General features: G+C 34.2%; 4 protein-coding genes across 5 annotated transcripts in view; 1 reads left to right on the top strand and 3 right to left on the bottom strand.

Annotated features, from left to right (window-relative positions):
• Window positions 1–677, bottom strand: LOC133673783 (large ribosomal subunit protein uL11). The gene has a single exon (XM_062094671.1). It carries the CDS (start codon window positions 630–632, stop codon window positions 135–137), a length of 498 nt encoding a protein of 165 aa, XP_061950655.1. The 5' UTR covers window positions 633–677; the 3' UTR covers window positions 1–134.
• A 2,713-nt stretch (window positions 678–3,390) lies between these two features.
• On the bottom strand, window positions 3,391–4,082 carry LOC133674865 (large ribosomal subunit protein uL11). Its single transcript, XM_062096148.1, has one exon. It carries the CDS (start codon window positions 4,029–4,031, stop codon window positions 3,534–3,536), a length of 498 nt encoding a protein of 165 aa, XP_061952132.1. The 5' UTR covers window positions 4,032–4,082; the 3' UTR covers window positions 3,391–3,533.
• A 7,949-nt stretch (window positions 4,083–12,031) lies between these two features.
• Window positions 12,032–26,220, top strand: part of LOC133674817 (mitochondrial outer membrane import complex protein METAXIN-like) — a 38,651-nt gene continuing 24,462 nt past the window's right edge. Inside the window, exons 1-4 of the mRNA XM_062096079.1 lie at window positions 12,032–12,336; window positions 12,977–13,311; window positions 13,493–13,566; window positions 13,726–16,395. Of these exons, the coding sequence (XP_061952063.1) occupies window positions 12,177–12,336; window positions 12,977–13,311; window positions 13,493–13,566; window positions 13,726–13,816 (660 nt within the window). The 5' untranslated portion in view covers window positions 12,032–12,176 and the 3' untranslated portion in view covers window positions 13,817–16,395. Of the gene's footprint in view, window positions 12,337–12,976; window positions 13,312–13,492; window positions 13,567–13,725 lie in introns of the transcript that reaches the window.
• Window positions 16,830–21,964, bottom strand: LOC133674816 (cuscuta receptor 1-like). 2 transcript variants are annotated; one of them, XM_062096077.1, is made up of 7 exons: window positions 21,578–21,964; window positions 21,023–21,178; window positions 20,849–20,917; window positions 20,601–20,747; window positions 20,377–20,517; window positions 18,825–18,902; window positions 16,830–18,726 (listed from the first exon to the last, which is right to left on the bottom strand). In XM_062096077.1, the coding sequence occupies exons 1-7, from the start codon at window positions 21,921–21,923 to the stop codon at window positions 16,970–16,972; spliced, it is 2,694 nt and encodes an 897-aa protein (XP_061952061.1). In that variant the 5' UTR covers window positions 21,924–21,964; the 3' UTR covers window positions 16,830–16,969. The 2 variants fall into 2 exon arrangements, with proteins under 2 accessions (XP_061952061.1, XP_061952062.1); XM_062096078.1 differs by lacking the exons at window positions 20,849–20,917; window positions 21,023–21,178.

The following is a 26,220-nucleotide window of genomic DNA, read 5'->3' as shown; positions in this document are numbered from 1 at the left end:
TACCCTCAATAAAAAAAGTAGTATATCACCTTCAAAAAGATCCTTAAGCATCCAGATACCATAACAACAAAAACATAAAACGGGATCCTTCAGAAACTTCAAAAAAACCCAAAAAAAGAGCAACAATTTCTCAATCATTCAGAAATCTCAACATCACCATCAGTAATCTCCTGCTGCAAATCTTTTGGATCTTTCCCATCAACAGTACACCCAACAGAAACACAAGTCCCCAAAATTTCCTTCACTGTCCCACTCAGATCCTTCGCCATCGATCTCACACTCATAACCTTAGCAATCTCAATAACATCATCAAGAGAGATGTTCCCATTATGCTTTATGTTCTTTGTCTTCTTCCTGTCTCTCTCTGGCTCCTTCAACGCCTTGATAACCAAAGCGGCGGCTGAGGGCACGACGGTGACCTTGGCCTGACGGTTCTGGACGGTGAGCTTGACGGTGACACGGAGGCCCTTCCAGTCCTTGGCAGTTTCTTTGGCGATGTCTTCTCCGATTTTCTTGGGAGAAAGTCCGAGAGGTCCGATTTTGGGAGCGAGGGAACTGGCTGCACCGACTTCGCCTCCGGTTACCCTCACGTAAACGTCGACAACCTGAGATGGGTCAAACTTCGGCGGCATTTTTGCTGCAGCTTGCTGACCGAGGGAATGAGAAGGGAGGCAAGGGTTTCACGAAATAGACGGATTATAAAGATATATTGGGCGCTAGGATTTTAAGAGAGTAAAATGTCTTTTTTAGCCCAAAAAGGTGGGTTTTTTTCTTGGACTTTAACCAAGCCTTATTTGATTCCCTGTATGATAAAGGGAACCGTAGTCCGGAGTGATGGGTAGAACATGCAGCATTCATATTACTTTAATGTTTTTAAATTACTTTAATATGTTAATTCAAAAATAAATTTTAAAAATAAAAATAAAACATTATTTTAATACTTTTCTAAATAACAAAAACATTTTAAAAAATAAATGTTACATACTTCTAAAATCTAATGAAATGGAGTTGATTAGCAATAAAAAATAAAATTCTTTGAAAACATGAGTTTACCGTGTTTGGTTTTTAACAAATATGTATTCATTTTGTTCCATGATTTATTTGAAATGGTCCCTAAACTGTATTATGTTAAAATGGTCCTTGAAAGTAGATTGAGGGGAGGATCGAGGAGGTAGGAGAAATAATAATTTTTCATGAGTTTCTAGAGTTGATTACAATATGTTTTAAAACCGTAATTTTAAAACTTGATTTTGGTTGCAGTTGAGATGATTAATCTGAACTGATTTCTCATTTTGTATATTGATTCACTTAATTTTTTTTTTAAAAAAAATCAATAGATTTTTTATCGAATTTAAAATCAACCCGGATTTTTTAGCAGAGTTCATCCATCTCTCTCTCTCTCTCTCTCTTCTCTAAACCAGAGTAGGCTCTAGTTCAATTATGTCCCTGGTTACCCGTGTTCCAAGTTCTATAACAATGCATACAACATCTTTCCTAAGACCTATAACATGTTCAAGGGTTCACCTCCTCGATCTCTATCTTCCAGGCTCGAAGATCAAAATGAAAGGAGGAATAAAAGGAGGGGTGGTTTTTTTTCCATGGGCCAAGAGGCGAGATAGATTACCTTGAGATGGACGTCAAAAGCTCGAAGTCCACTTAATCCCAACACATGAGCTTAGTCAGTTCAAAGCTATGTAGAATCATGGTGATGCTATGGGTTTTGGTGGTTGGTAGGCAAGATGCCAGAAAGTTGGTGGCTCAGTAAAAAGCTAAGCTATTCTTCAAAAAATTTCCTGAATAACATTAGTTGGGAGCAGGAAATGGAAGGGAATCAAGCTGCTGACCGTTACTCCACACATTGAACATAAATCTGTTGAATCTAAACGAATCCACTACCACAAATCCAGCACAAATCTCTTCCCTCGAACCAAACAATAATGATGATATAAATTCACAGGAAAATAACTTCATCTATACAAGGAATAATCAAATCTATCAGGCAAATGCTATTCAATGGGGGCAGTAAACCGAGCAGAAAAGGTACCATGGTAAAGCATCCAAACAAAAATGATGATATATATACTGTAAAGGTAGAAGCAAACTGGATAAAACAGCGAAAATACACACAGAAGAGAAATGGCTTTCCCTAAACAAAAGCGAAGCTGGATAATCACTACCGAGAACTGGCTTTCCCAAGCAGCAAATAGACTAAACCTTACTAGCAGTTGTTTCTTTATTATCACTCAAGTAATGAATTTGCAGCATATACATAGGAAATTTATTCAGATAGGCATCACCTCTTTCTTGATCTATATTATATCAGTCAAATTCACCGGTAAACTGCCTCTTGTATCATTGCATTCATCGACAAGAACCGACCATAGCACAAGAGAATTTCCTTGAAAAAAACATGTCCAATTGGCAGAGGCATTATTTACACATCAATTGCTACTTAAACACAAGTTAGTGAATATGTTGGGTTACATCTACAAGGCAGAAACAGAATTTCAGGTAATAAAAGAAAAATCTATCAAGGGGATCATACTCCCAATTACATAGATTGTACTGCAATCAATTGCGCAAATTAACCCCCATTTCTACAGCTTGATAAATACTATTCCGTAGGAGGGTAGCATGACTGCATGGGATAAACAAAGCACAGAGGATGATGGAACAGACAATGTCACATGGATTTGGAAGAAATGAAACTCTAGTATTATGATCAAACTAGACATAAAGCTACGAGGCAAAGAATCTAAAAACAGTTGAGACATAAGCTGTAAGTTAAAACTAAAACTGGATGCAACAGAAAATTCAAACTCCAGAGACAATTAGCTTTCACAAATTGGTGAAAAAGTCAGTCAATCGCACACGTTCTCTATTCCTCCAGAAATATTTTCCCTATGAACCAGAACAGCTAAACAATTCCAAGCAAACTCTTGCATTCATTATAACTTATTCTTGTCTATCGCTAAGCTGCATCTACAAACATACACATTTACCACCGGAAGATTGGAAAATGAAGGATAGAAACCTATCTGAAAAGCTCATGTAGATATGATAATACAAGTTCTATCTATCAAATAAAAAAAACAAATGAAGCGTAAAATTATACTTTTCATCCATCCGTCCTCGTCCTATAACTCGAACAAAACTCATCAAAAGAGATCAAAGAAGTGCCTAAAATATGAATAATTTTTATCCCAAGGCATAAATTAAATAAATTCTCCATCACCAAGCTTCCATCTTTACCTAGGCACAAGCACATAACTCTTCAAGTAGAATCATACACCCAGCACAAAACAAATCAGATAACCAAATTCAATAAACTAAAAAAAAACAGAAACACAAAAAAAAAACCAAATGACCAAAAAAAACAGTAAACGCAACTAGCAAAAATACCCTCGATAATAAAGTAGTAAATAACCTTAGAAAACATCCTTAAGCATCCAGATACGATAAAATTAGACAAAAACATCAAATGAGATCTTTCGGAAACTTTAAAAAAACCAAAAAGAGCAACAATTTCTCAATCATTCAGAAATCTCAACATCACCATCAGTAATCTCCTGCTGCAAATCTTTTGGATCTTTCCCATCAACAGTACACCCAACAGAAACACAAGTCCCCAAAATTTCCTTCACTGTCCCACTCAGATCCTTCGCCATCGATCTCACACTCATAACCTTAGCAATCTCAATAACATCATCAAGAGAGATGTTCCCATTATGCTTTATGTTCTTTGTCTTCTTCCTGTCTCTCTCTGGCTCCTTCAACGCCTTGATAACCAAAGCGGCGGCTGAGGGCACGACGGTGACCTTGGCCTGACGGTTCTGGACGGTGAGCTTGACGGTGACACGGAGGCCCTTCCAGTCCTTGGCAGTTTCTTTGGCGATGTCTTCTCCGATTTTCTTGGGAGAAAGTCCCAGAGGACCGATCTTGGGAGCGAGGGAACTGGCTGCACCGACTTCGCCGCCGGTCACCCTCACGTAAACGTCGACCACCTGAGATGGGTCAAACTTCGGCGGCATTTTTGCTTCTCTGTGATGCTTGCTGACAGATGTAAAGAGAAGGAGGTCAAGGGTTTCAAGAAATAGACGGTTTATATAGATATAGTGGCGGCTAGGGTTTTGGGAGAGTGAAATACCGTTGCTAGCCCTAAAAATGGGCTTTTTCTTGGACTTTGATCGTACTAAAAGGAAACAAGCTGTTGGATTTTATTTTTTTTGAGTTTGTTTCCCTAATATATATATATATATATATATATATATATATATATATATAACTCTATAGTTTTAAAATAAATACTCGAATCATGAGTTAAAAAAGTAATTCTAGTTAGTTTAAGTCTATCAATTTTATATTTTAAAATAAAAATAATATTATTGAAATAAAAATAATTTTTTTAAAAAAATCAATTAAAAAAAGTTTAAAAAACAACCTGGATCAATTAGGATTAATTTACTAAACTTGTGACCCAAATTATTAGATAAAGATAATCTTATAAAAAATAGATTGAAATAAATTATGAATTCTAATTTTTTATTAACTCAATATTAAAGAAAAAAACTAAAAAAAAACTCGAATCAACCGAATTAGTCTATCAAACCACGATCCAAGTCATTAGTGTAGAATAACTTTATAAAATTCTTAAAACACTTAATATTAAAAAAATATAGTTAAAATAAAAAAAAAACACAAAAAACCCCTCCACCTTTAGTGTTTTTTATTAATTAAAGCAAGATGGCTCGATTTTTCTTTCGATCATGAGATGACTTGATCTTAGCACTGCATTAAGTAAATATCAGGTAACAAAAGGTTGGCCTCTCATTTGTCTCCAAAGATCCATATTAAAATAATATGGTGTGTGTGTGTGTATCAAGTGTTTTAGGAACACATAATAGGAATCATTCATGCCACCCCATGATTCTTTCCTCTCTCTTTTCCTTTGATCATGCGTCCTCCGATAAGTTTAGCCATAATTAATTCTATCCTCGATTCAATCGCATATATGTAAGCATGTGTAAGGAAAATCCATACGTTTCATATATTCCAAAAATTCACAAGGAATTTATAGCAGTTTCTCCAAGTAGCTCAAACAGAAAAGAAAATGGAGGCGAGGATGATTAGGTCTCTCTTGGTTGCTTTTGCAGTGGTGGGGATGCGCACTCTACTGTAGGCTGCTCTATCTTGGATTGCTACCCAACTTGCTTCCTTCCTTCCATGTGTCCTCTCCCACCAAAAATCTGCTCTCGATGTATCCTCCAAGCAATTTTTAACCAGATAAACCAATTTTTGTTTCTTCAAACCGGATCAATTCACACCCGGATGTATCCTCCAAGCAATCCAGATTTTAAAACAATGCTAAAACTCTTCCAAATGTTATTCGTGTCATGACCTCTAGAATATCTTTGCTTTGAGAAATGGCACGATGATTGAATTGAAGAGATGAATTTGATATCAAAGCATAGAACAAGGCTCAAAAACCCAAAGATAAAGCCCAAATTGAGTGAGTTCCAACAAGCAAACCTATTCTTACAAGAAAAATAACCAAGATGGCCTAACTCACGCTAGACATGGATCTAACGACCTAAACCCCTACTCTGCGTTTTCTCTCTGGTTGTTCGGTGCCTGAAAAACCCTTTACCCATCAAGAATCAAAGAAAACCGAGAACCCTCCACTCTCTCAAGCTTTGAAGCCAAAAGAGAATTATCAGCAAAAACACTAAAGATAAAGAGAGATGCAAGAATCTCAAGAAAGAGCAGAGTATACTCTTGTTACAAGGAAACCCAGTTTTGGTCTCCCAACTGGTTGTCCAATCTGCTTGCCTCTTTTCATCTACCTCAAATTTTCTAACTTTCCATTCCATTTGGTTTTCAACAACACTTTCCCTGATTCAGGTATTCTTTTTTTGGGCTCTTATTTTCATTTAATGTTATTCATGTTTGTAAGTTGTTGTTCTGGGTTTCTGCTTGTTTTTTTGGTTGCTGCTAGTTTACCTTGTGTTTGTTTTCTTTGTTTCCATTTTGTTGAAGTTTTCTTCTTTTATGTGTTGATAGGCCTGAATCACTAAGAAAACATAACTCATTTCTTTAGCAGAGTTGTTTTCACAGAATGAATGTGAATTTGATCATGTTAAGATGGGCTGTGATCATTTTCAGTTTAACTGAGTTCTATGCTTTCGTTTAACTGAGTTCTTTTGGATATCTGAAAGTTGGTATTTTGTTGTTCAGTGGGAATTTGATCATGTTAAGATGGGTTGTGATCATGTTAAGTTGGATTGCTACCCAACTTGCTTCCTTCCTTCCATGTGTCCTCTCCCACCAAAAATTTGCTCTCGATGTATCCTCCAAGCAATTTTTAACCAGATAAACCAGTTTTTGTTTCTTCAAACCAGATCAATTCACACCCGGATGTATCCTCCAAGCAATCCAGATTTTAAAACAATGCTAAAAACTCTTCCAAATGTTATTCATGTCATGACCTCTAAAATATCTTTGCTTTGAGAAATGGCATGATGATTGGATTAAAGAGATGAATTTGATATCAAAGCATAGAACAAGGCTCGAAAACCCAAAGATAAAACCCAAATTGAGGGAGTTCCAACAAGCAAGCCTATTCTTACAAGAAAAAAAACCAAGATGGCCTAACCCACGCTATATGAAGAATTTGCTGCAGAAGAAAAGTTGAATAATGCAGAAGTAGAGAAAGAAGAAGAGTATGAATTTCTTTGTGAGAAAGAAGAAGAATTATACGTTTAGAAAATCTGCAATCTGCATGCAGCATTTACTTCTTTTATTTTTCTTACTTTCTCATAGTACATGAATACATATATATACACATATTCTAACTAACTTCTTTTAACTGACTTAACAGTTATAACTAACTTTTAACTAACTTAACAGTTATAACTTATAACTGACTTTATATGTATTAGTTATAACTGCAATTATAATTTATATGAGAAATGACAGAATGGCCAATCTTCTTAGTCTTCTGTGGATGTTGATTCTTCTGCATGCGTGGCTTTCTCTGCAATCTTGGAAGGTTTCATATGTTCCTTATGTGTATTGATACTTTGCTCTAGATTCCAATATCCCCCCTCAAGATAGGAATGAATATTCACCATTCCCATCTTGCCAAGGACAGGATTAAGTGTGTGATAACCAAGTGGTTTGGTGAGTGCGTCAGCTAATTGAAATCTGGAAGGAATGTGAATAATGGTAAGTAGTCCTTCCTGTAGTTTTTCGCGTACAAGATGACAGTCAAGTTGTATATGTTTGGTGCGTTCATGATGGACTGGGTTGGAGGCGATTTCTGAGGCCGGTTTGCTGTCTGTGTATAGCAAGGCAGGCTGAGAGTGAGGTATGTGGAAATCTGCCAACAAATAAGTCAGCCATTGAATTTCACACGATGTAGTTGCCAAAGCTCGATATTCAGCTTCTGCTAAGGACCTACTTACAGTAGGTTGTTTCTTTGATTTCTAGGAGATGAGGGAATCTCCAAGAAAAACCAGATATCTAGTTACACTTCTTCTAGTATCAATGCAGCCTCCCCAATCACTGTCAGAATAAGCCTTTAAATGAAAAGTAGAATCAGCTTTGAGAAGTAATCCTTGACCTGGTGTTGCTTTAAGATACCGAAAAACTCTCTCTACAGCTTGCATATGCATTGTATACGGGTTGGACATGAATTGGCTGAGAGTTTGGATGACATATGATAAATCTGGACGTGTGAGTGTGAGATAGAGAAGTCTGCCAATGAGTCTACGATAAGATGCAGGATCGGACAAGGAAGGGCTAGCATCATGAGTACTGAGTTTCAGTGTGGATTCCATTGGAAAACTGACTGGTTTAGCGCTAGAAAAACCACTATCTGCAAGTATATCTAAGGCATATTTTCTTTGGCAAAGAACAATGCCTTTGGCAGATCTAGCTACCTCAATGCCAAGAAAGTACTTCAGGTTTCCCAAATCTTTGATAGGGAAGATCATGCGAAGGTACTGCTTGACTTTGTTGAGTGTTGTACGAGTGTTGGAAGCGATGAGTACATCATCAACATAGATTAACACTGCAATGAAGTCGTTGGTAGATTTCCTGATGAAGAGGCTAGAATCTGATTTTGCTTGTAGAAATCCGAAATGTAGTAGAGATGTAGATAGCTTGGAAAACTATTGTCTTGAAGCTTGTTTTAGACCATATATGCTTTTTTTGAGTTTGCAAACTCGAGGATCATTTGGATTGGAGTAACCAGGTAGTAATTGCATATATACTTCCTCATGTAAGTCACCATGTAAGAAGGCATTGTCCACATCAAGCTGATGTAAATGCCAATTGTTGACGGCAGCAATGGTGAGAAGAACTCTAACTGTTGTTATCTTTGCAACAGGAGAGAAAGTGTCAAAGAAATCAATGCCCTCTTGTTGTGTGTATCCTTTTGCCACCAATCATGCCTTATATCGTTCAACCTTTCCATCAGCTTGGAATTTCACTTTGTATACCCACTTACATCCAATGACAGATTTATTCTGTGGAAGAAGTACTAAATTCCAAGTTTGGTTTTGCTCAAGAGCTATGATTTCATTTGTCATAGCATTTTGCCAATGAGGAATGGAGCTAGCTTGTTTGTAAGTTTTTGGTTAAAAAACAGATGAAACAAAAGAGGTGAAAACACATTGTTGTAAAGATAATTTGGAATTAGATAAGTAAGAAAAGACAGAGTATGGCTTACCAGGAAGGGAGCAATCTGAAGAGCTTGGAGTTGCTGAAGGAATCTTAGTCATATTTCCACAATAATACTGCTTTAAGTAATTAGGTGGATGTTTATTTCTTTCAAACCTTCTGAGTTGGGAAATATTATTATGAGTTAGGGGAGAAGTTTGAGGAACAGAAGGTTGTAAAGGTAATGTTGCAGGAACAACATAATTGTTTAGAGGTGACTGTGCTGGGATACAAGGAAAAGAGTCAAAAATTTGAGGATAGTCAGGAAACACAAGGGGTGTATGAACTGTGTTTGGAATAGGTGGGAATATGGATTCATGAAACACAACATTACGAGACACAAAAGTTTTGCAGGTTGATAAGTCAAGCACTTTGTATCCTTTAATGTGTGGAGGGTAGCCAAGAAAAATGCATTTTGTGGCTCATGGTTGAAATTTTCCTCTGTTGTGTGTGATTGTGCTAGTAAAACATAAACACCCGAACACCCTTAAGTAATTGTAATGTGGTGGTTTGTTAAAAAGAACCTGATAAGGTGTTTGATTTTAGAGAATGAGAGAAGGGGTGCGATTGATTAGGTGAGTAGCTGTGAGAATGCAATTTGTCCAATAAGTTAAAGGAAGTTGGGATTGAAACATTAGAGATCTAGCTACATTTAGCAGGTGTTGATGTTTCCTTTCAACCCTTCCATTCTGTTCAGGTGTTTCAACACAGGTTAATTGATGAATGATGCTATGTTTTTGGTAAAAAGTAGGCATATTAAACTCTTGTCCATTGTCTGATCTGAGAGTTTTAATCTTAGTGTTGAATTGAGTATAAACATAGGCTAGAAAGTTGCTAAGAAGATCTCGTGTTTCAGATTTAGATTTCATTAAAAATAACCAAGTAAATCTACTGTAATCATCTACAATGGTAAGGAAAAACTGATAACCAGAATATGAGGTAACAGAGAAGGGTCCCCAAATGTCAATGTGAATTAATTGAAAAGCCTCTATGGATTTATTAACAGACAAGGAAAAGGGCAACCGTTTTTGTTTAGCTAGGGGGCAAATTTCACAGATGGAATTGTTGCTAATAGTAACTGAAGGATCAGTTTTGTTCAAAAGATTGATTTTGGAAGTAGGGATGTGGCCTAAACATAAATGCCAAAGATCAGTGGCAACAACACAGGACTTGATTATTGATCTAGGAGGTAAGCCTTTGGTAGTTTGATCAGGGGGTTTGTGAAGGCTGTATAGACCAGGTTCAGCTTCAGCAAGCCCAATCATCTTCCATTTGCTTAGATCCTGCAGGATACATTTCGTGTGAAGGAAAAATAAGCCAACAGTGTTATCAGCAATTAATCTTGAAACAGAAATCAGATTGATATTGAAAGCTGGAACATTAAGTGCATTGTGCAAAATGATGTCAGGAGAGAATTTAACCGTCCCAGTAAAAACAATTGGTACATGTTGACTATTTGGCAGATGAACTTTGGACTGAGTTGTAGGCAGAATAATGGATTCGAAAAGAAGGAGGCTACAGATCATGTGATCTGTTGCTCCTATATCAAGAATCCAAGAAAATCTGATCTGAGGTGAAGATACTGTATGACATGAAAAGGATATACTTGATGTAGATACTTCTTTAGTAGCATTATTTATCTTTGAGTTGGAAATGCTATTTGCGAGAGTGAGTAGATTCTGCATCTGTTCTTGAGAGAAAACAATGTTAGGAGTGTCAAGATGTTGCTCCAAGACAACAGTATTATGTGCAGTGGGTAATCTTTGAAAATTTCTACTGGCATGTGGCATGGTGGCAAATCTTTTCCCTCTTGGCCCTTTCCATCCAGGAGGGTATCCAATAATTTGAAAACATTTATCAACAACATGTCCAGGATATCCACAGTGGGAGCAGGTTGCCTCTGTTTTTCCTTTTTGTTTAGCAAAACGTGTAGTATATGTTAAACCTGATCTAGAATTTGGATTATGGTATTGTTCAGCAACCATTGCTTGTGAATCAATGGGAATCCCTATTGCATTTGTTAAGGACCTCTGACTCTCTTCTTGCAGAAGCAGGGAAAAGACTCTGCCCATGGATGGCAAAGGAGTTTGAAGCAATAATTGGCTTTTGACTGCTGAGTAAGAATCATGAAGTCCTACCAAAAATTTCATAACATTATCTGATTGTTGTCGATCTGTTAGATGCTTTAAAATGTTGCATGAACATGAATCAAGATTTCCACATTTGCAGTTTGGGATTGGACGATAACTGATATATTCATCCCATAGTGCCTTGAATTCACTAAAATATTCAGTGACAGATTTTGAGTTCTGAGAAATGGAACTTAAAGATTTCTCTAAACTGAAGACCCTTGGTCCATCACTTCTGAGATATCTAACTCTTAATTCTTCCCAAATGTCGAATGTCGTTGTGAAGTAAAGAAAGCTGCTGCGTATATCCTTGGCAATTGAATTCATCAGCCATGACAGAACCGGATTATTTGATCTTAGCCATGCCACACGAAGTGATTGATTGGTGGTGTTTGGTTGAACTAAAGAACCATCAATGAAGGCAATCTTGTTTTTCACTGTTAAGGCAATTGTCATGGCTCTACTCCATGCAATATAATTTTCACCAGTGAAAATTTCAGAAACCAGAAGTGCACCAGGATTATCAGAAGGGTGGAGGTAGTAGCAGCTGGAAGAATCATCAGAAAGATTTAGAGTTGTGGTATTGAATGAATCTTTATATGCTGTAGAAGCATTTTCTTCAAGATGATCAGACATTTTGAAGTTTTGAAGGAATCAAGAAGATGATGGCAGAAATGTTTTTAAACTACAAAGATTTTGAATCTTTCTAATGATGATGAAGGATAAGTTTATATTTTCAGAAATATAGCTCTGATACGAAGAATTTGCTGTAGAAGAAAAGTTGAATAATGCAGAAGTAGAGAAAGAAGAAGAGTATGAATTTCTTTGTGAGAAAGAAGAAGAATTATACGTTTAGAAAATCTGCAATCTGTATGCAGCATTTACTTCTTTTATTTTTCTTACTTTCTCAGAGTACATGAATACATATATATACACATATTCTAACTAACTTCTTTTAACTAACTTAACAGTTATTACTAACTTTATATGTATTAGTTATAATTGCAATTATAATTTATATGAGAAATGACAAAATGGCCAGTCTTCTTAGTCTTCTGTGGATGTTGATTCTTCTGCATGCATGGCTTTCTCTGCAATCTTGGAAGGTTTCATATGTTCCTTATGTGTATTGATACTTTGCTCTAGATTCCAATACTATACATGGATCTAATGACCTAAACCCCTCCTTTGCGTTTTCTTTCTAGTTGTTCGGTGCCTGAAAAACCCTTTACCCATCAAGAATCAAAGAAAACCAAGAACCCTCCACTCTCTCAAGCTTTGAAGCTAAAAGAGAATTATCAGCAAAAACATTAAAGATAAAGAGAGATGCAAGAATCTCAAGAAAGAGCAGAGTATACTCTTGTTGCAAGGAAACCCAGTTTTGGTCTCCCAACTGGTTGTCCAATCTGCTTGCCTCTTTTCATCTACCTCAAATTTTCTAACTTTCCATTCCATTTGGTTTTCAACAACACTTTCCCTGATTCAGGTATTCTTTTTTGGGCTCTTATTTTCATTTAATGTTATTCATGTTTGTAAGTTGTTCTGGGTTTCTGCTTGTTTTTTTGGTTGCTGCTAGTTTACCTTGTGTTTGTTTTCTTTGTTTCCATTTTGTTGAAGTTTTCTTCTTTTATGTGTTGATAGGTCTGAATCACTAAGAAAACATACCTCATTTCTTTAGCAGAGTTGTTTTCACAGAATGAATGTGAATTTGATCATGTTAAGATGGGTTGTGATCATTTTGCAGTTTAACTGAGTTCTATGCTTTCGTTTAACTGAGTTCTTTTGGATATCTGAAAGTTGGTATTTTGTTGTTCAGTGGGAATTTTAGTGTGTTCTGGGACTCGGTGTATGGCGAGGATTCGGAATAAATAAGGCTAACATATTGTCTTAAAGAAGGCCATGGTCATAAATAATAGGGAAGGAGTTAGTAATTAGCATTCAAGATTGGATCTGCATGACCAGGACTGTTTTTGATGGATATTGGTTTTTTGATTGACAAGAAATGGCAGCTGGTTTTTAATGTGTGTGCATGCTTTGCTCATGTTGTCATATATGTTTGTTTTCTCAAATATATAATGCAAATATCAAAATTGTCTTCAAAACACTTATCTGACTCTCTGTTGCAGATCAAATTCCATATATTGAATCGGGCACTTACGTGGCCTACAATGACGAGAATGGTGGGGTAATCCAATGTTTAAAGGAAGATGGCATTGTTGCTTTGGACACTGACTTCAGCTCGCTCCCAGAATGGATATCAATGAAAGCGATGGTTAGCACCTGGCTTGCAGATGCAATCATGTATGAACTCTGGGTGGGGTCTGATGGAACCTCTGCCCGAACAATTTATCACTCTGGCCTCCCTTGGTTGATAGGAAAGGCTCTATTAATGAAACAAGTGCACGTTGTTAAGCAGCGACTTGGGATAACTAAAGAAAATGTTGAGCGAAGGGAAGCAGAGGTTACACTTCTATCGTTTATGATATTTTTCTGCAACTTGTTGATATCAAATCTGCGCACTTACACTAGTGTTAGAAAGCATACACCTGTGGAATGATTTTACCCGTTTATATATTGCTTCATTTTCTGTTAATTTTCCTTGACCATGGCCTTGCAATTTTTTTATTTTAATTTATGGATAGATCTACAAGAGAGCAAAAATTGCATATGGAGCTTTGTCAACCACAATAGGGGATCACACATTTCTTTTTGAAAGGTGTTTCTTTTTTATATCGTGGTTAATATATGTATTTTTCATTTTTTACCTGAAATCATCTAAGATATTTTGGTTTTTATGTTTTGAATTCAAATTTTAAGTTTGAGGTCTTGACTATGCATTGATTATACACCCAACTTCATTTTTCTGTTTGTGCAGGCCATCTAGTTTGGACGCATATTCCCTTGGGCATGTCCTTTTCACTCTTCAAGCATTTTCTGTGAGTCACTTTACCAATTGTCTTCTGTGACCTGTGAGAGCTAAATGCTGGCATTTGTATGGCTAGAACATTTAGGTTATAACATGTAATTACATCACTGATGCTAGCAATGTTAGCCACCGGGATATCCTAAATTATGTTCTAGGCCTGCTAGAACTCTGGAGCACTTGGCAATGAGATTCTCCCATTACTTAACATATTCTGCATATCCCTCTGCAGAACCAATAGCAAATTCAGTAAGCGAGCTGTTTGCAACTGACATTCCTGCACAAAGTACCTTTATGGGAATTTCAGCCATTTTCTCTGTAGTCATTACATCTTCTACTTCATCAACCTCCACCATTTCCATACTTCTGCCTCATTCAACTGACAACCCTGCTCCAACTCTCTTTGAACGGACTGGGACCCTGTGTGGATCGCCTCTTAGCTGCTGTGCATAGATTAAACCCATTCCAGCAGCAAAAATAAATACATTGAAATTCTATGCTATAATCATGGCCTTGAAAACTTGGGACGCTCAGAATGCATCATTCAAAAAGTTATGCAGAAGATTTGAGATGTACCCTGACTTCTTGGTTGAGTTTCTTCTCCCGGGCATATAATCTGTCAAATGTTGATTGGTGACTACATGAGAACATGCAAGAAATCAAATTGGTGTTGCAAGAAAAAAACCTTTTTTTAAATCAAAACGATGATGGTAACTATCTATGCAATGCCTGTTGTGTCCGAAGACAGTACAGGACAAGACCTACCTCTTTTCTACCCACCTACCACCTCCCTCTTTCCAACCTCAACTTCCAAACCCAAAAAGAACATCATCAAACCCTAACTGAAAAGCTTTTATCTCTGATAAAACAATGCAAATCGAAATATATGAAATTTGTAAATGCGTTTCAAGCTAATATGATTTTTTTTTGTTCAACTATCACTTCATATGTGTGCACAGAATGGAGCTTCCAATGAAGCAATTGTACTATTCAATGGAATGAGAGAGGCAGGTCCTGATTGAAGTATTGTCTGCATGTTCCACAATAGGGGCCCTTGATTTAGGGAAATGGGTTCAGACACATGCATCAGAAAGAGGTTTACAGCACGATGTCTATGTTGCGAGTGAATTAATTGATATGTATGCAAAATGTGGGAGCTTGGATGATGCACTCAGGGTTTTTGAGAGTATGCCTCATAAAAATGAGGTCTCATGGAATGTCATGATTTCTGCTCTTGCTTTCCATGGGAGGCCCTGGAAGCATTATCATTATTCAGACGCATGTCAAAGGATAATGGCACTGTTCAGCCTAATGACATCCCTTTCATAGGAGTCCTTTCTGCATGTGTGCATGCCGGATTGGTTGATGAGGGCTGCCAATTGTTTGAATCAATGAAATTGTCATTTGGATTGGTCCCAAAAGTCAAGCATATTCTTGCATGGTTGATCTTTGTGCGCGTGCAGGACTTCTGAACGAAGCTTGGGACTTAATCAAGAAGATGCCTGGGAAACGAGATGAAATTGTGTTGAGGTCATTGCTTGGTGCCTGTTAGAGGCGTAGAAATACAGATGTTGGTGAAAGGGTCATTCAATTGTTTCCAGAGATGTAATTATCTTATCTAAGATATATGAAAATATGAGAAGGTGGGATGATTCTGCAAAGATGAGGCAGTGTGGTGTCTCTAAAACCCCTGGTTGTAGTTGGATTGACGTTGGAGCTCGTGCTCATGAATTTCATGCTGGTGGCAGCTTACATCATCATTCGGAGAACATATAGCAATTGCTGAATGAGGAGATGAAGAGAGAAGGTTACATTCCAAATATCGGTTGCATATAGAGGTGGAAAAGTTGAAAACTTGGTGGCCTCTTTCAGCCATTGACAGTGCATTCGGAGGGATTATATCTTCTGGTTAATGACTACAGCCAAAATGTTGAATGGTAAGTTGTGTTCTTAAGAGCTTGAGCAAGGATCTCTATCTTGCAACTGTACAAATGTAGTTTTCTATGGTGATTCATCCTTTAGGGTGTGGGGTTCATTCGTTGTTAAAGAAGAGGAAAGTGTTTTCCGGTGCTAAAAAGAGGAAAACACTTTCCTTTTGGAAAAAGGGTTGTGTTTTCCATGTTTGAAACCACTTTCTTGGAAATTGGTTTCTCGTAGTTTATCAAACATAGAAAAGTTGTTTCCATGAGAGTGGTTTTCATGAAACAAACAAGCCAGTTTAGTTTTTAATGCTCCCTTCTTTGCTTTCTTAACTTTCTCGTTGTTGTGGCAATTACAACTGGAAATATGATAAAGCTAAAGGACATGCTAGTGGAAGTGGAAGAGAAGAAATGCATTTTGATTTGTCAGTGTTTTAAGCAAGTGGAAGTGGAGGTAATTAAAGATTCTAACAAGAGACTTAACTTTATTTTCATGTATTCTTTCACCGGATATCTGTCCATGTCTAATTGGATCTATTATTCTTGTAATTCTCATTTTTTAGTTTTTTTTAGAGGAAGTTTAATTTTTTTCTTTTTACCTCCATGTGAAAGCTAAGGTTTTCTAGTTTTCTGTACATCACTTTTGGAACATCCGATACCTAGTCTAAGCGTAATCAAATGACTTTAATCAAGCATTGCAGCATATGCTGGACGTTTGAGATTAGAGTATTCAGAAGTGGAGATGAATTGTTATGTGGAATCTCGAGACTGCTTTGATTCATTAATTTGCTCAGTACCGGGTGGTCATCCATTTCAAGTGGTCGGGGAGTGCCATATGGGCAAGGGTCAGCCCTGAAGGGATTCGTTCTCGACATTACCCTTTGATATTAGCTGGGAAACTCAATCTAAGACAGCTCAATACTCTCAGTTGCTGAAGTTGTAGATCAAGCAAATTATCTAAGTGCTCACAAGCTTATATGTAATCAGTGAAATAAATTTGAATTGATATCTGTGTTGGAATGTATTCCCTTTAATATTAAATATTTTTGGATATATATTTATGTTGTAAATTTGAATTGATCATCAGTAAAAATTAAGTAATAATGTAATATACAAGGGAGGTAAAAACTCATGGAATTGAAAAGCCCCCACTGTATAAAAACCCTCGAAACCAAATGGAATTGTATAAATTAATACAACATGAGCATGCATTTAAACTTGTTTAAATCTTAAAACTAGAATACACAACGATGCACCAAGTCTTGGTACCATCAAGGCTATGAAAACCCAAACTTGTATAAAATGGGAAGATTGTCCACTAGAAAATAATAGCAATTATTGATGCTCACCTCAATAAAGTGAAACCAAGCTCGTCGCCAATATGGATTTATGTATAGAACTGCACCTATCACCAGCAGCACCATGATATATACAACCCAAAAGGTCACATAGAAAACCTCCATATCCATGAAGCCACCATTATCTTCATTGTTCGTTGAAGTTGGCGTTGGTGATGGTGGCATAGCCGCACCACATATTTTGGGTAGCGGTTCTCCACAAAGAAAAGGGTTGTCCTTGTAGCAGCTCTCCTCAAACGTGGCAAATTGTGCAACTCTCACAGGAGTCTTACCAGACAAATTATTGTGAGCCACACTAAAAACTTCTAGAGAAAATAGTTCAGTAAGTCGAGGTGGGATTTCTCCATCCAATTTGTTGTAGGAAAGATCCAAGCTCTCTATTTCCTTTAAGTTCCAAAATGTTGGTGGAATTGGTCCAGTCAAACTATTGTGCGAAAGGTTCAACGCCTTGATCTTGCTGAGGTTTCCAATTTCAGGAGGAATCTCTCCTGTGAAATTGTTGCATGAGAAATCAATTCCTGTTAAGTACCAGATAATGCTTCCTCTATAAGAAAGGGATACATTCTTCGTTGTAAACTCAAAAGATTGGTGTGATAAGGATTCATAATCATAAGAATTGTATTGTTGAGGGAAAGGATGAGTAGATATAATCCAAGAGAGGATGTTACCAGAAAGGTGATTGTGAGAAAGATCAATCAAGGTTAAGTGGTCCAACCTGGATAATTGAATTGGAATTTCACCTTCAAGATTGTTATAACTCAAGAGTAAAAATCTCAAGTTAGATAGCCTGTCAATCCATTCTGGAATTCTACCAGTTAAATCATTATGGGAAAGATCTAATGCGAATATCTCAAAGGAGTCATAAAATGCCATTGCGATCGGCCCTTGCAACTTATTTCTAGACAAATAAACATATCTCAAATTTGAAGAAGTGCCGAATCTAGATGGTAAACGACCAGAGAAATTGTTCCCTGATAAGTCCAAGAATTCAAGAGAAGGCATATTCCCTATCCATCCAGGGATCTGCCCTTGTAAACTGTTGTTTGACAGATCGAACGCTTGCAACGAGCTAATGTTACCCAACGAGAAAGGAATGCTTCCATTGAAACCATTGTCAGACATAAATAAAACTTCTAACCCTGGCAAACGAGCTTCGATTTCTGAAGGGATTTGGCCTTGGAAGTGATTCATGGATATACTTAGGAATGACAAATTCACATGAGAATTCTTTGGCAACAAGAATGCACCCGAAAGAAAACAGTTTTCTAAATGAAGTTCTTGTAGGTATGTGTTGTTCTCAATCAACCAATTTGGAAACTCTCCCTTTATTTGGATATTTGTAAGATCCAAAGATTGCAGGTTCACTTGGTGGTAAAGGAACTTGGGAAATGCTCTCGCACCTTGTCCATGACTATTCAAAGAGAGGGACTCTAACTGGAACTTTGGGTTCAGAATATGATCATCTTCTTCTGCGTATATTTCATTACCTGATCCATAAAAATACTTGAGTTTTGAAAGGTTGTATAATGGGCTCAATGACATTGGGATCTTCAAGTGATTATAAGAGAGATCTAATAGTTGAAGGGAAGTCAAATTTGCCAGACACGGAGGCATGAAACCACTGAGATCATTGTCGTTTATATATAGCACTTGGAGATGATTTAAGTCACATAGACCTGATCACATTATAATTTAGAAAAAATTAAAACTCTGAGTGTCTATTGAAAAATATACAACCTATAGAGAAAGAGAGAGTAAGAGTCATCAACCTTACCGATGGTTTGAAAAATGTTATTGTTGAGAGTATTGTAGCTCAAATCCAAGTATTTCAAGTTCCTGAGATGAAGAGAGCCTGCCATAATCAATAAATTATATTAACATAGAAACAATTAAAATTATAAAGGGAATGAAAGAGTTAGCAAGAAGCAGCTTACAGAATGAATAATAAGTATCTCAATTGAGTTGATTTCTAAATTTGGAATTGAATTCTCTCTTATTGGTCAATTTGCTCTAGTAAGCAAATTGCTAATAAGTTGCTAGTTCCGGTGGTGGGCATCACGTGGTTCTAGTCAATTATTGGCTGAGTAGTTTATTTTTTATGCTTTTTTTCTTATGTTTTTTGAGTTTTTTTATTTAATTGACTCATAATTAGTTTCTAATTTTTTAAAATTTTCCAGATTAATATTAAAAAAGAAAGGCTATACAAATAAAATAAAAGTTCAAGTTTAAAATATTATAATTTAATCCACCTATAACACACTATTATTTTTTCCATAATTGTTTTTTAGAAAAAGCCATATATATTTTGGTGGAATGTAAGGAAAGTATAAGTGAAACTATCAAAACTGATATTCTTAATTCCATATATTTTTTTAAGAAAATGCTTTATTGGCGAGATGTTTCTTTGGTAGAATTCAAGATGGTCTTAATTCCGATCAATTAAATATTTTATCAGCTAAGGAAAATGGGTTATTTATTCTTTATCTACATTAAATTGATATTCTTTAGAGAAAATAAATTTCTTCACAACATTAATGAGTGTTATTAACATTCTTTCTTAATTCTTTCTCTTTCTATAAATTGATAAGACTTGGACCGTTCTCTCTCTCTAGATTGCTTTTTATATGTCATAGTAAATTTAGAAAATAATATTCTTTATTTTATAATTTCATATTTTGTAATCTATCATTTTCAAGATATTTAAAACACTCAAGTTGTCTTTTTTTATGGTTTTAAAAATAATAATATCTTATAATATCAATCTATCAGTGTAAATTATTTTGATTGGTCCACATATAAAAAGATAAAAAAAAGTCCACGTGTATATAAACAAAGTCTCCCGTGATTTTTTTGTTCAACTCTCCTAAGAGGTTATTAAATAAAATAATTCTTTAGTAATGAATTATGGCTAAAAATAGCAATAAAAAATGGGAAGGGAAGTGTAGAAATTGTAGAGTCCAATTAAAAGAAGGATTTTTGATACGTTTGACAAAAAGAAACAGAAAAACATTATTGTTAATTTATTCTCCTCCTAAAAATAATACTCTCAATATAAGAAGTTACTTTTTCATTAAAAAAATTATTGTTTTTTTATATTATCATTGTGTTTACATTACATTGAAATGGTGCTCAGAGAGGATCAAAATTAAATTGAAATATAGTTGTAGACTTTTAGAATAATGAAGATTTCAATTGAGTTAATTTATAAACTTGAGATTTAATTGTCTCTCTGAGAATAGTGGGTTACTAAAACATAAAAGATGAATTCTATATAGACACATCTAATTGTAGCGGGCATAAAAAAAAAAACAGAACGGTTAATTTACCTCTATAAGGTACAGTGCTGCTGAGAGTATACAATGATAGATTTTTTAGAGAAGGCAGTGCTCCAAGGCTTTGAAGAGAGTATTCATCTAGAGAACACTGGTCTAGATATAAATTTTCCAATGAGTTTAAATTTTGCAACTCTGTTTGTTCAAAAGTAGCAAATTAAATTTTTGAATTAATCCCAAATATATAAACATCACTATATGTAAAATATATAACTTACTATCATCTAATATTCTTCCTCTAAAATCATTGTCTTCCAGGTGAAGTGTCGTGAGGTTTGGGAATGCTCGTAATGATTGCAGTAACTGGAAGCTACTTTCATAGGTTGTGATATTTTGTAACCATAGAGTTCTCAAGTTGCTTGGACCTGCAAGTTAGTTAAGGAAAAAATGTATGATTAATATTGTATAGATAATATCTTCATGATGCTATCAGCCAGGTAGGTAATGTACATGTCTTAATAATTACCTCTTGAGACTATCAATTTGTTAATATTGTTGCCGCCTAAACTCAATTCCTCCAAGCTGCTAAGAGATTCTTGATATTTATAAAAATAATAGTTAATTAATTCACTACACCACATAAATTGTGTTTTTTTAATTGAATTTAATAGAGAAAAGATAAGTATATAAAAAAACTAACCTTTCAAATCTATTATTCCCTCCAGTCTATTATCACCTAAATATAATGCTTTAAGAGATGAAAACTCCTTCACAAATGATAAAATACTATTATCGAAGCGATTAGATTCCAAGCTAAGGATTTCCAAATTGCTCAATCTTGATAACTCATAACCACCTATATAAAAAATAAATAAATTAAGACTTCATGTAAGGAAAAAAAAAGAGATATTATTGGAGTAATTTAATTATGATCGATGAAGAGGCATGTAATTGTTATAGTGAATCCATGTAAAGAGGTTGAGGCGGTGAAAGTGAAAGTGAAAGTAAGAGAAGTAATTGTTTCACTGATGATGTCATGATTATAATAATATTGATAATGTAATAATATCTGTTGTGGTGGTGTGATTATATTAATAATGTAAGGAAATAAACAACACCTTATTGCTAAATATTTTCTTCGATGAATTACTTACTGTGGAGAACCAAAATGATGCTAATTAAACAACACCTTATTTGATTAATTCTAAAAAAATAAAACTAATCTAAATATTTTGTAATACTTAAGAGAGCAAACCTGTGTTCTCAACCCAACCAGCTATACGATTACCGTACAAGGAGAGACCGTTGAGTTGTTGAAAAGGAAGAAACAAGGAGGCATTTAGGTACCAATCTCCCAGCTCCTCATTCCTTGCGCCCCCAAGACCGAGTAAGGTGACTCGACCTGTACTGCTGTTGCAGGTAATACGTTCCCAATCACAACAGTGGGCGTCAGCTTTCATCCAGGAGGGAAGGGAGGTGCCGTTGGGATAGTTAAGAGAATCTTTGAGGTGCAACAGAGCGATCCTCTCTTCCTCCAAGCAACCAAGAGCCACCCATCCTTGGAGCCAAACCGTCATAATTACTAACAGTACCGTCAACATCTTAATATCAGAATATAAACCAAGAGAGAAGGTTGGATCAATATTTGTTATAGAGGACAGCTAGCGAGGAGGTTCAGGCTTTAATTTATAGAGGACTTTGCGGGCCCACCTCTTGGAAACGATTATCTGGCAATGGAAAAAACTGCATGAAGGCAACGGTCTCCCATCCCACGGACCCATCCCCTCTCGTGTAGAATATATATAATTCATGACTTTCTTAAGCTAGTTTTACTACATAATTCACAATATCTGAGTTGATACATTTATCTTTAATTCACAAGTAGATGATGAAAATTTGGTTATTAAAATTTTTATTGCTATATATTTTATTTTGATTTTTTTTTAATTTCATCTCTTATAATTCAATTTAATTTTATTTTTATATTAATTCTGGTCTTTATTTTTTTATTGTTATTTATTTTTTTATTTTTTTTAATTAAAGTTTTTATCTATCAAATTTAATCCTCATTCTTTTAATTATTATTTATTTTATTTAAAATAATTTATAAAATTATAATTATTTTTTTAATTTCATTATCTTTCAAAAAAATTTATCTGTCAAATTTATTGGTCTCCGTTATTTTAATTATTATTTACTTTATTTGAGATAATTTATGAAATTATTTTTTTTTTCAATTTCATTCTCATTCAACTTTTTAATTTATAAGATTTATTATTTACTTTATGAGATTTTTTATTTGATTATATGTATTAATTTCTTTTTTATTTAATTACTTGTTCTAGTATGTTTTAGAATTGACAAACTAGTGTCTGTCCATAAGTTTTAAAATATCTTAATCTATACTTGTCTCTTGATTTTTTTGGTTTTTATTTTGAGTTATCGTTTATGGTTTTTTTTTCACTTATTAACACACATAATTCTTTATTTATGTGATTACATCTAAGTGTAAATTTTTTTTTTCACTTAATAACAGCATTCCCTATTAAACCAAAGTTTTTCCACGAACCCATCTCGTGGAAAAAACGCATGATGGTTGGAAGAGGTCTCATGGCCTCTCCTCGAGGAAAAATGCATGATGGAAATGGTCTCACGGACTTATCTCGAGGAAAAGCAACGCTATCGAGGACCAAAGTGCAGATGGCAATGGTCTCACAGACTGATAAATGCATGATGGTAATTGGATGTCGGACCCATTCTAAGAAAAAAAATGCATGACGCCAGGAACTGGAGGATTGCCACCAATTATAGTGATTTTTTCACTGTTGGAGAAATACAGTAGTTTAGGGAATTTTTTTTAAATATATTATATTAATATAAGAGGGGCATCCTTAAAGTTATTAGGATAAAAAACTTAATTAGTTTTTCAATTAGTATACAATCTAACCCATTGATATATCTTTCTGTCCAATACGGTAGATTTGGAGCTAAAATTCTATAAACATTCAATGTTCATGACTTTCTTAAGCAACTATCACAATATTAATTGTTGCAAATGGCAGCGAGGAGGTTTAGGCTTTTATATAGGACTTTGCGGACCCATGCCGTGGGAAAAAACTGCATGATGGCAACGGAGACATCCCCTCATGGACAAGAAATATATATAATTCAATGTTCATGACTTTCTTAAGCAAAATAAATAAATAAAAACTGAAAAAAATATCAGTAATTTTAAAAAATATCTTAATGAAAAACACACTTAGCAGCCACATAAGTTAGAAGCTTCATTTTTTTGGTTTTAAAAAAAAATTCCACTTCATAGTCGCATCCTCTCGTTTTTTTCTTAATTTTTCAATTGGCCGAAATCCTATTAATATTTTTTTTTCCAGCTCCTATTAAAAAACCAAATATTTGTGCTTTTACCCAACATTTCCCAATCACAACAGTATTTCTTTTCCTACTAAACACTAACTTTTTAATATAGTTTTCCTCCTAAACACTATTTTTTTTTAGTTTTAACAAACTAAAAAGTAGTTTGAGAATAAATTTGAAACCGTGTTATTTTTAAATAATATTTTTTAAAAATTATTTTTTTTATATTTTTTATTGTTATGATATATTGATGTTAAAATTAATTTTAAAAAAATATTTTAAAAACAACTTATTTTATTTTATTTTAATACATAACTCATAATATCTGAATTCATTCATTTAACATTTATCTTCAATATATATAATCTCTTTGTTTCTTTTTATAATACTTTTAATCTAAATATCTTAAAAGAAATATAACAAGTTTTTTTTTTAACACTACTGATCACTTCTTTAAATATTAGTTATTGTTGATGAATGAGAATTTAAGTGAATAGAATTTTAGAATTTTTAGAAGAATTAATTCTCTCAAATTTTGTCATATTTTCTGTTTTTATTTTTATTAATTTGGCTTTTCTTTCATACTTTTTAATATTTTTTGGATGAGAATGAAATATTTTATATAAATTTTAAAAACAACTCTGAGATTTATTCATATATATTTTGTGTGATTCTTTACTTATATAAACGGATGAAGCATGGAAATTATAGTACTTTCTTTTTATAATACTTTTAATCTGAATATCTTTTAGAAAAAAAATATATGAAGAAAATGTTCTCTCGGGCTCACCTCATAGGGGAGAAAATGCATGATCGCACCATCCAACGGGCCCATTAATGAAAAAATGGATGATGGCATAGGACGGCAGTGTACACTCTTTTTCACTATCCCTTTCGTCTTTGTTTTGATATTATTAAGTATTGCTTGCGTGGATTTCTTTACTCCGCAAGGACTCACTATTTTCTCGAATAATATTGAGGATGGATTATATTTTTATTTTTATTTTTTTCAATGATCATTTAATGTCTTTATATTAGTTTTCAAGTTTTGAGATGAAGTTCATAGCTATTTTCTCTTCAAAGACAAGAAATATATCACAAGATTAAAACTACTTTATATTTCATTAAAATAGATAAATAAATAATTAACTTATATAGTTACAGTATGTTCTTCTTAAGCAAATAAATTGATTTCACGTGATAGTAACATGAAGGATTTTCTTCCGATCAAATAAACAAATTTATTTTAATTATAAATTATTATTTATTTATCAAAATAATTATTATTTTGGAAGGAACTTTCCCCCAAAAAAACCTAAACTCAAAGTTATCAGGAAAAACAAAGAAAATCGATGGACTTCTTATAAAAATATTTGATTGATATATGATACAAAAAATGGGTATAATGATATGAGAAAATAAAAGTTTATATACTAAAATTAATAAAAAGTGAAAGTAATTGATGTAATGACATAGCAACCATAAACATATGGAGGATCAAAATAAAAATAACTCATTTTTAAGCTATAATTGTTCATGTATATATGGAAAATGATAATTTTAATATACAAATTTTTAGCACCTCGCCGTACTTTTCATGATAATTATTCTCAAGCTTATGGGGAAATAATCTTCGCGTGGAGAAGAGACGCGCCACCACTACTTCATAGTTCGTGGACTTTTTAAGAACCTATTTTTGTAATTTTTAGATGTTTAAACTTGTATTTAAATTTTTATTAAATGTTTTTTAGTTTTTGTTATTCTGTAAACATGTAATAGAATGAGTATAGTAAAAAAGTGATGTTAGTGTGTGTGTTTGTATTTTTTTTTTTATGAATGTTTTCTTTTAATGTTAAAATTAAAAAAAAAGGACAAAAAAAATTAAGTGTTTAATTTGAATATGGTTAAATATCTCAAGGATAAATAAAATTATGTTGTATTTCCCGTGAAAATATAAGAACACGTTTCTACATCTATTTTGGGATTTAATAACTGATTTATTAAAGCTTTAAGAATTTGACAAATATTTTAAATTTTCAAATCACATCAAACCGCAAAGCAGCTTACCTCAAGTAGGGCGCGCTAGAGGTGCTAATACATTCTTTAGCCACAACCAGTCCCTTACCCTTGAATCTTTGACAACGACCAGTACATCCGGGTTTCCTAATAACTCTCAATTAAATACTAGATGACGACTTCCAAAAACCAAATCAAGCAAACATAATGAAAAATTGCCATCAATACCGCGTGGAGGACGTGCGACACATATAATTCTATGGTATTATTATTTATATAAATGGATGAAGCATGAAAATTATATATAGAAGGCAATTGTTACAGACTAAACTTTGAAGATGAAATTGAAAAATTTCGAGGAGCAAACTAAAAATTGAATTACACATATTAATCACTTGATGAAAAATTAAATATGAAAAAAAATACAATAAAAAATGATAATATATTAATCTAAGGTCGATTGTCCATTAATTAGTTGGTGGTTGCATTCTAACACACTAAATTGAGATT

The sequence above is a fragment of the Populus nigra genome, chromosome 15, assembly GCF_951802175.1.
Source record: "Populus nigra chromosome 15, ddPopNigr1.1, whole genome shotgun sequence".
In the NCBI taxonomy this organism is placed as follows: Eukaryota; Viridiplantae; Streptophyta; class Magnoliopsida; order Malpighiales; family Salicaceae; genus Populus; species Populus nigra.
This window is presented reverse-complemented; position numbering and strand designations above follow the sequence as displayed.